The 14,377-nt window shown below is 45.9% G+C and overlaps 1 protein-coding gene across 1 annotated transcript in view; it reads right to left on the bottom strand.

The window, feature by feature from the left end:
• The window catches only part of LOC143004997 (talin-2), a 73,279-nt gene that overhangs the window by 15,454 nt on the left and 43,448 nt on the right, over positions 1-14,377 (bottom strand). The window contains exons 15-38 of the mRNA XM_076156223.1: positions 14,170-14,283; positions 13,881-13,989; positions 13,020-13,228; positions 11,952-12,050; positions 11,200-11,367; positions 10,684-10,818; positions 10,439-10,598; positions 9,081-9,247; positions 6,749-6,877; positions 5,933-6,046; positions 5,650-5,763; positions 5,000-5,134; positions 4,745-4,873; positions 4,479-4,581; positions 3,678-3,886; positions 2,960-3,079; positions 2,279-2,476; positions 2,039-2,178; positions 1,758-1,851; positions 1,378-1,467; positions 1,095-1,217; positions 843-986; positions 336-497; positions 5-145 (exon numbers count right to left, since the gene is read on the bottom strand). Coding sequence (XP_076012338.1) covers positions 5-145; positions 336-497; positions 843-986; positions 1,095-1,217; positions 1,378-1,467; positions 1,758-1,851; positions 2,039-2,178; positions 2,279-2,476; positions 2,960-3,079; positions 3,678-3,886; positions 4,479-4,581; positions 4,745-4,873; positions 5,000-5,134; positions 5,650-5,763; positions 5,933-6,046; positions 6,749-6,877; positions 9,081-9,247; positions 10,439-10,598; positions 10,684-10,818; positions 11,200-11,367; positions 11,952-12,050; positions 13,020-13,228; positions 13,881-13,989; positions 14,170-14,283 — 3,306 coding nt within the window. The remainder of the gene's footprint in view (positions 1-4; positions 146-335; positions 498-842; positions 987-1,094; positions 1,218-1,377; positions 1,468-1,757; positions 1,852-2,038; positions 2,179-2,278; positions 2,477-2,959; positions 3,080-3,677; positions 3,887-4,478; positions 4,582-4,744; positions 4,874-4,999; positions 5,135-5,649; positions 5,764-5,932; positions 6,047-6,748; positions 6,878-9,080; positions 9,248-10,438; positions 10,599-10,683; positions 10,819-11,199; positions 11,368-11,951; positions 12,051-13,019; positions 13,229-13,880; positions 13,990-14,169; positions 14,284-14,377) is intronic.

Consider the following 14,377-nt stretch of genomic DNA (forward strand, 5'->3'; position numbering starts at 1 on the left):
GTACCTCGTTGCTGATCTGAGCTGGGACGCTGGCAAATTCTGGGTTGGAGGCGAATATTGTCAGGTTTTCCACAGCCTCGATGAGCGGAGCTGTGGCAACGCGACACCTGTTCCTGTTCTCCTCGGAGAAATCACCGTCCAGAGCCTAGACAACCACACACACACACAGAATATTAATGTGCAGCTCTAACCAAGAGTCAGTAATTCAAACGATTACAGAGAGATATTTGATGGAAAATATTTTTGGCAGTAGATCAAGGTGCAAAAGCCCCAGCAACACAGCAACACTCGACAACACTAAATCCAAATCCAGAGTATTAGAGGAGAAACCCTACCTTGATTGTTTTGACCAAGTTGGCAGTGCTGTTGGCCACCTCCTTGGCAGATTGGACAAAGTGTCTCTTGGCAACCGGGTTGAGGGTCTTGGAGGAAGCCAGGCGGCAGGCGTTGCACAGTGCCGAGGTGTGCTTTGCAACTATGGTGGCTGCTGAGAGGACCTGGAGTCAGAAAAATGTAAAAAGGAAAAAAAGAATCGATATCTCATCTCAGTCATCCAGGTAAACAGCTGCAAGGGAAGTCTGCACGCCATCGCTGTGCAGGAAAACAGAGCTCAGAGACGTTTTGCTGTTCATCCAAAAGGCTTTCTCACTTCTAATCAGCATGGCAACACTTACTGGTATATACTCCCACCTGGCAGACACGCCCACCGCTGGCAAATAACTGTCTACAGCTCAATCACACCGCTGGCGGTCAACTCAGTACTGACTTAATAATCAATCATATTTCATCCCTTCTGACCATGTTCCCAACACTTAATCCAGCTGTGATGCACATTGAAGTACCTGGGACGGGCTGCTGTCTGGGTCCACAAGATTCTGACAGGCCGTCTGGATCGCCTGGTTCGCTTTGGCAAACTGGATAGGATCCACCAAACCCTGGTGACCTGCCTGGCTGTTGGGATCAGACACACCCACCAGGTAGGAAGCCTGTGGATCACACACACACACATAGTTTAGAAACAAAGATAGATTGCTCCTTCAATGAAAACCGTGACATGAACCATTTTGCAGCATCTGAGGTGTGAAGAATCGTACCTGTCCCGCAGCTTCAGTGAGGCCACACAGGGCTTTGGAGGCCGAGCCCACACACTCGCCGAAGGAGCCCACATCTCCGGTCTTGCAGTTCTGAGAAATACCTGCCATGGACTCTCCCAACACCTGGAGGAAAGGGAGGAGTGCTCACGATGTCAAGCTGTTGCATTCCTGGGTCAGGTCACACTGCAGTTGATACGCAGGACACACACCCACACACGTACGTATGTACACACACACACCTCTTAGCCTTCAGTGTGCTCTGTGTGTTGGTCGCTAGGCCTACCTTGGAGTTCTCCATCACGCTCTCAATGCAGTCAAAGTAGGAGAGGTCACTGACTGGCTCGTTGGGGTTTTCAAGCATTCCTCTGACAGCCTGGGAGAGGAAGAAAAACTCAGTATTTTCCAATTGTATCTATTTTGACAGAATTATTACTGTACTAGATGGTTTTAACCTTTTACCAAAGTGACATTAGACTGGATGAACATAAAATCACCACCGAGACTTTCTTTCCTGTTATCGTAAGATGCTGGACTTGTGCAGTTGTATTCAGTAAGACGAGTCTCTGCCCTTCATCTTCATCAATTTGTTCATGTGAGAAAGAATCCTTTGATGATGTAAGTGCAGGTTCTATTAAAAGGCGGTTAAGCATTCCGACCGTTTACCTCCAACTCTCTCAGAGCGTTGTCGCACTCCTTCTGACCGGGAGCCTGCTGAGTGCACAGCGTGATCAGCTGGTTGATGCTGTCGGTCACGGCTCTGAAACAAAGACACAAACCACATATGGGGTAATTAGCAAACACGTTAATGTTGATACGCAATAAAAAATGTGTTTCCATTCATACAAGCCAGGATATTACTGCGGCAGTTTAGTCCAATCAGGTTCTTTCTCAATTCAGGTTTCGAGTTCAATTCACACATAAAAGCATGGATCAATGTGTGGCACCTTGCAGCAGCTGATAGCAGGTTCTTGGCGTTTGCTGCTCCAGGATCTACAGAGAGAGACTTTGCAGCCAGCAGCAGCTTGCTGGAGGCCATGGAGATGTTCTTCAGGTTCCCGATCACCTGCATCTGGTCGTCCTTTTTCTGACACAGAACAAGGGAGGAAATGATCAGTTTAACTCTTCAACTACACATTTTGTTTGACACATGAGAATGCTCCTGTTAGATGCACCACACCTCATACCTGAGTGTGTCCTGCCATTTCAATGCCGGCATCGAGGAACTCATCAAAGTCTTCACCAAATTTCCCAGAGGCCACTGCCAGCTGGCTGCTGGAGCCCCGGGAGGCATAGACCACATCGCCTGCTGACTGGTTCAGGTCTGCTGCTGTTTGGTTCAGCTCACTCTGGGCCTCCTGGAATGACTTGGAGGCTGGAGGGACCTGGACAGAAGAGGATAAGTTCCAGAAAATAAACATCCGTTACGCCACTGATGTCGAACAATACGCCACAAGTGGAGAAGAATCTATACTTGAGCATCATTTCAGGATTGTGGTTCGATTATTTCAGATTGTGTCTGACCACATTGTCAATATTTCCTACTTGTCCGAGCTGAGAGCTGTTCTCAAATACCAAGAGAAAGAATCTATACAAAATATCACAGTGACACAAATGATATAAAACTCCAGATATCACATCCTTCAGTCACATCAGGTGATCAACTAGAATGTGCATCAATATCATTTAATCAAAGAGTGAGAATATAAAACCACTAAAATTGTGCCACTTTCCATGATGTGTGGGAACACAAATGAACAACTGCGTGGTATCCTCAAACAGTCTTCCCCCTCTGAGCCTGTGTTTACTGTAGCTGCACGTCTGCTGTGCAGCCATCAGCATGAAAATCATCATTACTGGTCATTCACCGTTTCAATCAGCAGTTTCTTGCTGGCCTCCCCGATGCTCTTAAGAGCCAAGTCCACGTCTTTCTGACCGGGTAGACAGTTGACACAGTTATTCAGGGAGTGTGACACGGCCTTGGCCACCTGAAACACAGAGCAGGTCGGTCAGCAGGAGTCTGGGTTAGAGGGCGCAAATACACAACATTGTCAAATTCCAGCTGGACACCTTCATTCCAGGTACTAACGAGTAGTGAAGCGGTGCAGAATAAATGATGTCATCATTCTGGAATGTGTCTTGTTTTTTTGCATTACGGTTACATCACACCAATTTTGGATGGTCAAGTCTACATAGTTAGACAGACTACAATGTCTGAATATATGAATTTCTTGCTGTATTGTTCACTTTCATGTCACACAAAGCTGATTAATACAGTATACTGAGCAACAGATGGCTCTAAATACTCTCCAAAATAATGCACAACTCTTTAGACAGACCCTGATCCTCATTCTGAAACCCAATTAATTGAGTAAACTAAATGTGGCCTTAATCTTAACAATACACCGGATACAGTAATGCATAGTGTTTTAAAAGTAATGACACTTAAAGCAAAAATAAACTATACAAATAAACCTAAAAATACATACAAGCCTAGACAAAGCAGAGGGGTGAATGACAGTGTGAACAAAAACCCCAGCAACCCTAACACCACATCACCCCACCCCACCCTGCCCCCGCCCTCACCTGTGCCAGCCTCTGCTGACTCTCCGTATCTCCGGGCGAGATCAACGCCTGCTTGGCCTCGTCGATGAGGAGCGCGGAGCCCTCCATCACGTCTCGAGCCGAGTCCAGCATGGCAGCGGCCGCATTGGGGTCGGTGGTGGAAGCAGCGACGCCTCGGGCCGCCTGGGCCAGCGTCTTCAGGGCCTGAGCCGTTTCTCTGGCTGCTATTCCTAGGAGAGGGAGAGGGGAGAGACAAAGAGAGACAGAGAGAGAGAGATAGAGAGAGAGCGCAAAGATGTGTCAAAAATGTATACATATTGCTAATATGTAAAGACATCCTACTGCGATATGGACAAATAACTTCATGCTTCATGAAAATGCAAAACATGTGCATGGAAAAATCTAATGTGAAGACAACGTGTGTCTGATTAAACCGTGAACAGAACTGAAACTTTTATATTGCTTGTTTTGACGACCTTGAAACTGCTTTTACTTTTCTGCCTTTTTTGTTCAGGGAAGGTTGCACTCATTCACACCTGGAGGTTGCCAAGAACCCAGCACACACGGAGAGCGTCCATATTTCTAAAGCATTCTGAACTACAAGGTCAAAGAAAAACTATATAATGAGATTATTTTATATCTCTGTAGCTACAAAACAAACATCAAAGCACATATTTTAGTCCGCAGACCGGAGGAGCAAGGAGGAGGAATTTATACTATAAAGCAATCACGACTTAAATCTAAATGAAAATAAATGTGCACAGCAATAACCGAATTCGAATTGACTCTAAATCTTAAGTTCTGCTGGTTGCGTGAACAAACCTGTGTAGTGTTCATTTCCTTGTGCGGCACACGTTAGCAGCTGAGCCATGGAGGATCCCACCGACTTGGAAGTGCTTCCCAGGTCCTGAGCACATTTCTCCAGCTGCAGCAGATGAAAAAGAGGGGAAACGTACTTAAAAGATTAAAAACAACATAAATGGGGCTGAGTAAATCAATGCAGTCACTTTCTGCTTAGGGGAGGATTCTAGGCTTGACTGAATAGCTCAGTGCAGCAGATGTTCAGAGCTCTTTAGAATATCACATACTGATTCTCCCGGTAGCGGTTTCAGTTGGCCGTTAACAGCAGCCAGCTTGGCGTCTTGCAGCTCACTTCTCAGCGTCTGGATCGCAGTGAGTGCAGAGTCGATCTCCATGGGGCCGCAGGCTTCGTGAGCCTATAGGTGGAGCACACACACAGACACACACACACACACACTTGAATTATCGGAATATCTCACAGTGAGCTCATGGTTCTTGCATGTAAAATGACTTTGTGTGATTGCTGCCCTGCGAGTCTCTACCTTCTGTGCAGACGTCCGGAGCTCCGCCAGGCAGGTGGCCAGGTTCTTGGCACACTGACCCAGTTGCATGGCTGCAGCCTGGTCCGTCACGGTGGGCACAGACGACTTGGCTGATGTCACCATCTTACTACCAGGCTACAGGGTGTAGTGGAGAAGAAATACAGAAATTACAAAAATGTACTACTTTCAAAGAACTATTATGACAAACTAGTCAGATCGGAACCCCTTCGTTGCTACTGGTGATGAAATTCAGGCCAGGACAGCCCATCAAGCAAGGGTTAACTTTTGTGGTGGAATTTTGAGTGATCTGGTATTTGAGGAGACTCCACACTCTACGCTATGCAACAGCTATGGGATCCCACTTGAGGCCCGAAACACTAAATCCCACCACAACAGTGCTTCTTCTTTAACTGTCTGATCACGCCTGAAAGAGGTCACAGGCCTACATCTGACAAGTCCCTGCATGGAAGAAACACTATTAATAGTCCTTTCAGCCTGGTTCCCGATGTAGGACGGGAGCTGCCCAATTCCAGTATGGGGACGCAAAGTTTGAGTCGTCCTTTTTCCTATCAGTCACATTTCAAGGTACGCTAGCGAACGAAAACGCGATTAAGCCGTATGAACAGTGAGCGTGAAAGTGTGTGCTGCACCTGTAGGAAGTTCTGGCTGGCGATAATGAGGGCGAGCTGAGCACTGAGGTCCTCCGGCTTGGCCTGACTGCCACGCACCCCCTGGACGAGCTGTGGGATGTGATCTGCCACTGCCTAAACAGACACACACACACACACACACACACACGCACATACACGCATGAAAACAAACACCCAGAGGTCACCAATCGCTTTATAAATGTCCACAATACATGAGCCAGCTGAACATAAGGCAATAACATTGTAGGGACATGAATAAATTAAAGTGTGTGTTCAGTCTCACCTTACAGCTCTGCACCAGTTGCTGGTGGGCAGCAGTGTTCTTGTTGGAGGCTGCAGCATTTTGAGCAGCAGCGATGGTCTGTGTGGCTGCAGCTGCAGCTTGCTTGGCAGCATTCTGAGAAATATTAACACACACACAACAATGCATGTGAAAAACACACTTCTGGCGCCTCTGTCAGTCCCAATCCCAAGAGTCAATTTACAGCCACACGCTCGCTATTGCTGCAGAAGGGTTTGACTCTCTACTGTGGAGTGCACAGAAGGAAACATGTACACAACACATTATAAACAGTTTCACTAGCAGTACTAATAATAAATTAAAGTCAAATGGTGATTTGGGAGCCCTGGGCAAAGACAGGCCCTCATAGGTTGGGGCCTCCCAAGTAGCCACCTGCCATACTAAATGGCAACGTCTGCTTCAGCATTTTGCAACAGTACAGGTAATAAAATGTGATAAACAGAGCGAGCAGCTTGTATCCTGCACAGCAAAGCCGGTGAGATTCATAAAAACAAATATCGTTTTAAGTGCTTGGTCTCATTCTAAGTGATGTGAGCCAAACAACTCAGCGGGGAATCAATCCAAAACCTTTAAATTCCCGGTTTATGAGATAAGAACCTTTGTCATGTTTGGACAACAAACCAAAACCTGTGCGAAAATCGGATATTTAGAGTCTACTGAGCCGACACCTAATATTTGCTGATCTTCCTCCACTGTTGTATTATAAAATACAGAATGGTATTCTGGGTGATATTTCGGATTACTCTCACTAGCTCAACCCAAGAGAATCCAGGAAAACATCACGCCGACGTCACCGACCTCCAGTCTGTTTATCAGTTTCTTCTTAATGGCGTTCTGAGCCGCAGCATTGGTGGCCACACGTAGACCCTCAGCAGCCTCCCTCAGTCTCTGCTGCTGATCCTCGTTCTCTGGGTAGGCCGCCGCGCCCTGAGAAAGCACACACGCACACACCCACACACATAAGAGATCAGCATACATGTGACAGTTGAGCAGCAGGGAACAAATAGCTGGCACCGTGGTGTGAAAAAGCTCAAATCCACTGATCCAACCACGCTGTGATGGAGCTTTCAGTGATTTCATGGTGATTTCTCGCATTGCTTATTCTTTGGAAAGCATTTGCACCCACGTTTACACACACATCACACACATTTAATGAGAAGCAGCAGGAAGTACACGAGTACAATCAGCACACACACACACAAACCTAGAATATCAATGAATTGAAAATGAAGCAATCAAGCTCAGCTGCAGCTCCTCTGTTGTATAACTGTTGATGGCTAAATGTGTCCAGATGCTTCAGATCTTTACATTTGCATCCGTCTGTCTGCAGTCTGTTTGTATATCTGTCCATTACCTCTGTGTGCTCAGACCAATGACACCTAACACCTCGGTGCCACCTACTGCTAGAGAGATATGCCAAACCTGTTCCCATTAAGTTAATTGACTGGGGACTTGATCGCTTCACCTGCAGCTGCACAGCATGTGTGTGTGCACGTGTGTGTACACTAAAAATACATTTCATTAAGGTAATGCTTAACCCACTGCTGCTTGAGCCCACTACAGGTCGTGTTTTGCCGTAATTAACAAGGCATATGCAGAGGAAGGGAACTGAAAACAAACTTTTAAAATGTTAGACACCGTGTTTTATGTTCTATCATCATCATCATCATTACGATGCTGATAGACGGATGACACAAATGCAAAAGAAATTCTCCACTGCTGATCCTCCTAAATAGTGGAACAACCTTACCAAAATCATAAGAGGCAAGCTCAGTGAACATATGTAAGAATCCTAACTAACTATATCTGCTTCAGTCGGCTTTTAATTGGCCATCAAAATGCTATTTTTACTTATTATGTTCTGAATTTAATTTGAATTAATCTCCCTTTCTCTTAAGGATTTCTCTGATTATATTCCTGCTTTCAGACTCTTTATTTCTGTCACATAATCATTACATACAACAGCAAAGCGTACATTTTGAAAACTTAAGGACACGAGCCCATCAAAGTAACCAAGGCAACGGTGATCTAAGGCTGCAGCTTCCATTGACAGACAAAGATTCTGGCAACAACCACTGCTAACCAGATGGAGGGCTTCATTTATCCATGACACAGGAGGGGAGAGCGATTAATATCAGTCTGACATCCGGTACACAGACAATACTGAAGATATAAGATGTAGACATGAGATCAATAAAAGAGAGTCTGGGGAGAAGAATATAACGTCCTTTTATCCCAAGACTTACTGCACTTGAGTCTTGAGGTTTAATGTTTTTATAAAAATGACCCATAATCTGATACTCAATTTGAAGGCAAAGTAGAGCCCAAATTCCAGCCTATGATGTGTTCAGGTATCTATTAGGTCTAATATAGGGTTATAGGAGACAAACACCCAGGATACTGAAGCAGCCACAGTGATTTAAAGATTTGAATATATTTGATATATTTTGAGCTGAGAGGCCTGGATGGAATATCCAGAATATAAAAAATCATACAAACCACATAAAGTGGGTCATTAATTTGGTGTCAGCTAATTAGCTCACAAAAATGTCACCTGACATCATCAAGTCAAGTGTTGATGTTCTGGGGCGATTCATCAACCAGCAACTGGCCCTGTTTGTCGGCAGGCATCGATTCGATCATCCAAAATCAATGGAGCAACATAATCTCAATTGGTTTTTGGGTGATATCATCGACCTCAATTTTAAGATAAGCAAAATGAAAATATAACATTAAGACACACACACACACACACACACACACACACACACACACACACACACACACACACACACACACACACACACACACACACACACACACACACACACACACACACACACACACACACACACACGCTCAGCTTAAATTCCCTCTGTGAAAACAGTAAAGGTCGCCTTGTTTGTATTTTAAATCAGCCCTTTGGATGTTAATTGAGGCATCAGAGTAAGAAATGCCAACGATTTGATTAAAACTCTTTGGGTGAACGTTTTCCTCGATACATTACGTAATAAAGCCGCTTTGCAGCAGCACATCCGTTCAGGCTCCTCCATTTACAATAAGTCATTTATGGCTTCAGCAGTAATAATGCCCAGAAATAATCAACAGTATACGTTTGCAAGCTGCTGACCTTTGCTGCCTCAACCATCCTCGCTGTGGCATCAGCCAGCAATTTAGCAGCTGCCAGCAGCTTCTTGGAGTTGTCCACATCCACCTCAGCCTCAGCATCAGACCTCATGGCATTTACAAGGTCAGAGGTCGCCTGGGCCAGCACCCGTGCCTGGCGAACCATCTCGCCTAAGAGGATGAGGGAGGGAGGGAGGGAGGGAGAGAGAGAGATGGGGTGAACAAGAGGAAAAGGAGGAGAGAAAGTGTACGAATGTGTGTTAATGGAGTCACAACAATAAAATATCTATAAATAAAGTTTGTTGGAATGAATCTTGCCAAGTAAACTATGATGGAACAATCTGGAGTAAAAAGACACTCAAACCTCGAGTTCATGCTGGATTACCATTTATGCAAATTAGGAGTCATAACCCTATCTGTAAAACACTGCAATTTATGGAAAACTCATAACTTAACATTTCCTACACTTTTATTGTTATCTAAACAAAAAAAGCAGTAAGGAACAATAGCAGCTACGAAACAGCCATCAGCAACATCACGTATAGGCAAAGTGTGTTGCATTGAGGGAGAAAGTAATAAGTCCTCTCCCTAATTGGTCGTGATCCATACATGAAACTATGAATACAGGAAAGGAAAAGCACCTGGATGTGGTCATGGTGTAGAATATAAATCTGTTATTCCCTTTGAAAATTACTCCTTGAACTGCTCTAATGATGTACATTGGGATAGGTGCCTATGTGCTGTTAGGGGCAGACTTGGCAAACCACAAAACGTGTCTGGCATGGACCTTCTATAATTCATGTGTCTATATCAGCTGATCTGCCATCGCTCGACTACACAGCGATTTGCCTTTCCTTTCTTTCCTCCCTCACATTTCATTTTTGCACCTTGCTGCCAAATGTGACATAACCTCACGTATCTGACACCCGGTTCAAAGGAGCTGTTCTCAAACTGGCTGCATGTGTTCAAGCCTCAGTGCAAACAGCATTTCAGCTCGTCTATCTGGGGCCAGTCGGACGGGCGGGGTCAGGACTTTCTCTCCTCACTGCATCTCTTGCTGTCCAAACTTCTGTGCTGTCAGACTTTGTAACATGGCCGTCAGCATTTCTCTGTGGACCTGCCAGGATTGATGGCTCAGGTTCACAGTTTGACACAAAGAGCAGAACAATACGCTCTATGCAAGTGAAATTCTCCGTCTTTGTTTATGATAAGGAGGATACTGGGACGCCCTGCAGGAGGATTTATTAAGGGCAAAGAACCATGAACTTCAACAAGCTCGACTCAACCAAAACAGTACAAACTACGGCCTTTTTTTTTTTTAAACTTTCACTTCATCTTCCACCGTCTCTCCTTAGGACTCACCAGCGTCTCCCATGGAGCTGAAGATGCTCTCTGTGACTGTCATGATGGTGTCTGTGGCCTGGTCGTAGCGGCCGATGGGCTCCCCCCTCGCCGTGTACTGACGGACATGCTGAAGGAGATCAGCCAGAGATTGACCCACCACGCTCGCTGCTGCGCTCACCTTCAACACAACACACACAGGAGACAGGTTTGTTCATTTTCAGTACTTCTTTTCTTACAGCAATAGTCCTCTGTCCCCAGCTGACCTGTTTGAGGAGCTCCCCGTCCTCTGTAGCCGAGAGGCAGGCCTGGACGCAGCTCTCCACCGATCGATCCACCAGCTTCCCGGCTTCGATTAACTGCTCCTGGCAAACCGGGGAACTGATGGTGGGACTCACCACCTGAAAGGAAGATAGACAAGAGTGAAGAAGAAGGTGACAAATGGGAGAAAAACAACTCCTGATGAAGCCAGGAGCCAGCAAGAGAGACAGTGATAAAAAACCTAAAGTCAGTGTGTGACAAAGAAAGACGACGGCGTGAAATTGTGCAAAAACGAATGTGAGGAGAGTGAAGTTTTGTTTAGTAAAGGCAGACTGGGGCAGCTTAACATAATGAGACGCATGCAAGTTGTTCAATTCCGGAGGTGCAAGTCTGAGGGTCGTCTTGGTGTGTGGTGAGGTGATTTTAAACTAAACACTGGCAAGAAACAATACATTATAAAAGCATTGATGTTTAAGGACTAAAGGCCCTTATTGACACAAGCTAGATCTAAGTGAGCGTACCTTGGCACAGGCCACCAGCTGGGAGGTGGACAGGGCGCACTGGGTGGCTGCGGTGATGACCCGGTTCTGAAGCACTGTGTCCTCGGCGACCTGGGCCACGTTCTTGGCCTTCAGCACCAGCATGGCGGCTGCGTTGGCCACGGCTTTGGCCAGATTCATCAGCACGTCCTGCACAACGGCCAAGCAAGAAAAGGAGGAAACGCACAATCTTACAATCTGTCCAGTCGGCAACATCCATCCACCCTCTTCCCCCTTTTTTAAGTCATTCACAAATGTGCTGATGGAGGACTATTGCCGTCTTCAAATGAGACGGATGATGAAGCTCTCAGACGGGCAGTGAGGGAGCTCAGCTCGTCTCCCGCTGCTTGTTTGAGCTTAAAGAGCAGACGGGGGCCGTAAAGATTAATTTTGCCATAATTTGACATTTAAGCACCATCTCATCGTGAGCTAGAAATGTAATATTGTGTCCGCTTACCAACATCCATCAGTGTGTGAATCTGTTCAAGAAAAAGCAGCGGCTCCACTCAAATGTTATTAAAACGCTAAACTCTACCATTAGCTGATAAGCTGTATCAAACGCTTAACAACTAAAACATTGTAGAATGAATTCCTAGCAAATTATATGGTTAAATGATTTTTGTTGGCCTAATTACAGTGTGATTCTGATGAGCTAAACACTAAGTGCTGGCAGTGTAGTTTGCTGGATAAAAAAAACAGCCTGATGATGACACATGGAAGGAGCTCAACCTCACCTGGAAACACTCGTCTGTCTCGTTTTCTCCAATCTGGCGCAGGAGGTCCCCGCTGGCCTGACCGATGCTGCCGGCTGCTGTCAGCACCGTCTGCCTGGGCTGCAGGGACACAAACACAAACACACGCAAAACTTTAGACCGTGAAAGAACATATACTGTAGATGCCTGGCATGCAATGACTTAATCTTTCAATTTTAAAGTTTTTAAAACCCCTACATTGATGCACTTCTGTTTCCCCTCGCTGCCGCACTGTTGTGCACACTGAGTGAAACGAGGGTGTTGAAGTAGAGTCTCTTTAACATCCAAAGAAAGCCTGCTCTGCTCTCTTCAATTTAGTAGACGAGACAAATTCGACTGTATTGCGCAATGAACATGCTAAATGTGTCCTTTTACATCTAATCAATCAATCATAATGCCATTGCTGGGCATGTAGGTTCATATCACACTAAAACAGCCCTCTGAATGATTCCTTGCTATAATACACCAATGTTACGCGGAATGAATGCTGGGACTTCATTATTCATTAGCACGCGTGTGAATGATTCACGTGTGTCCTCAGTCATTTAACAACCAGCTCCACTTCCACACACACACGCAGAGCAAACACGCACACAGCAGTCAGACTCAGTCAGGTCTTTACTCACACTGACTAGGACAGATCACTTAGATGGCGCCGGCCAGGACAGAAATACAATTTGGTTAGGTGTTTTGGAGGCACTGGTGCAGGCGATGCACTGCAGTGTGAACAGAGCGGCTCGGACGGGCTGCACTGCCAAGTCTGCCCTGGCGTTTCCTGTTTCCTTCTTGGTGGCAAATTTAATCATCTGCGCAGGTTGTTATTGTCGGTTTCAACAGAGGAAAGCCAAATAATGCACACAAGGTACAGCAATCGAAATAACATCCAGACTCAGGCCACTTTTCCTCATCATTCTCAATTTCCTGCCTGTAAAAATCCATTAACCCTCTTCTCCTTCTCCATTATGTTCGACCAATATTTGTTTTCTACTTGCATCTCTACCCAGCTAGAGAAGCAAAAACAGAGAAGGACTTATAGGCTCGTCTGCGTACCTCTCCGGAGGCCGGCTCCACGGCCTTCAGCAGGTCCGACACCGCCCCTGCGAGGGTCCTGGCAGCCTTCATCAGGTCCGTTCCTCCGCCCACGTCGTCCTCCATCAGGGCGGCCAGCAGCTTCACGCCCTTTGACATCTCCGTCAGGTTGGAGGAGATGGTGGTGATTGCGCAGCCCACCGCCGTGTAGTCTGTGTCGGTCGGATCCCCTGTTGGGAAGGAAGAGACGGTTCAAAAACAGAAAAGCTTTCAGAAAAAAATACAAATGAAACTGATTTTAGATGCTTAATTTTCTGGGTTCATCTTTTTTCCACATTTCACACGTAATTCATATGAAGGGTTCTCCTTTAATCTGTCCTCAATCCAAATCAGTCCAACAAACTGCCTCACAGTTGGACAATCTGTGCAATACAGACTGAGCGATCGGCCATACGGAAAAAATACGACGAGGGGAGAAACCGGCCTACAGCACAGATTACCAGCCAGCCAGGTGATAAAGTGATGTGGATTTGGACTCAAGAGTCAGAGCAGCACAGAGTCAGCGTGGGGGGCCCGTACACAGCAAAGCACAGCAGGATCTCAGACGGTTCATACAGCATCCGCATGCTCTTAATGAACCAGACTGATGGCGATGGCCTTCATAAAAGTCCAAAATTGGCCAGATAATTGTAACTCTGCAGCAAATAGGACCAGTAAATATGCAGCATAGGGTTGTGAGATGACCAAACGGACCCAAACAGGAAATTAACTTACAGCAAATAGCCAACAAAAGCCATTAAAGCTGTGGCAATGCTCTGGTATTATGTTTTATTGTGTTGTAACCAAACCAGAATTGTGCTCCGTCGTGCCAAAGCCACTTACCAGCGGTGAGGTTGACCACAGAAGCCGTCCCTGCAGTAATGGCGTCAACCTGCGAATGAATCTCGTGTTTGGATTCATCCATCTTGTTCTGGATCCACACCTTCGATGCCTACACACACACAACACACACAGGCAGAGGAGGACAAATAGAGAGGAGGATACATTATCACTTTGTATCCATGAAACAGGAAACACCTGAGATTTGTCTGTCCATCTGATGATTAAAACATTACTTTTATGCTGTTTTGACCATTTCATATCAAGCGTATACATGTCTGTGCACACGTACCATGTCCTGTCCCAGCGGTGGCAGATCGTCCACCTCGTCCAGGTCAATTTGGGCTTTTTGTACAGCTTGCATACTGGTGTTGATGGTTCCCATTAAAGCCTGCTGCGCTGAGCTCTAGACACGCAAGGAGACACACTCGATCAGAAACGTGGCCAATTTGCATTTGTCAACTTGCAAAAAACTGGCAATGAAAACACTACGACTACTG

Source organism: Genypterus blacodes, unplaced genomic scaffold (assembly GCF_046128005.1).
Source record: "Genypterus blacodes isolate CSIRO-AG114 ecotype Tasmania unplaced genomic scaffold, CSIRO-AGI_Gbla_v1 ptg000067l_1, whole genome shotgun sequence".
Taxonomy (NCBI): Eukaryota; Metazoa; Chordata; class Actinopteri; order Ophidiiformes; family Ophidiidae; genus Genypterus; species Genypterus blacodes.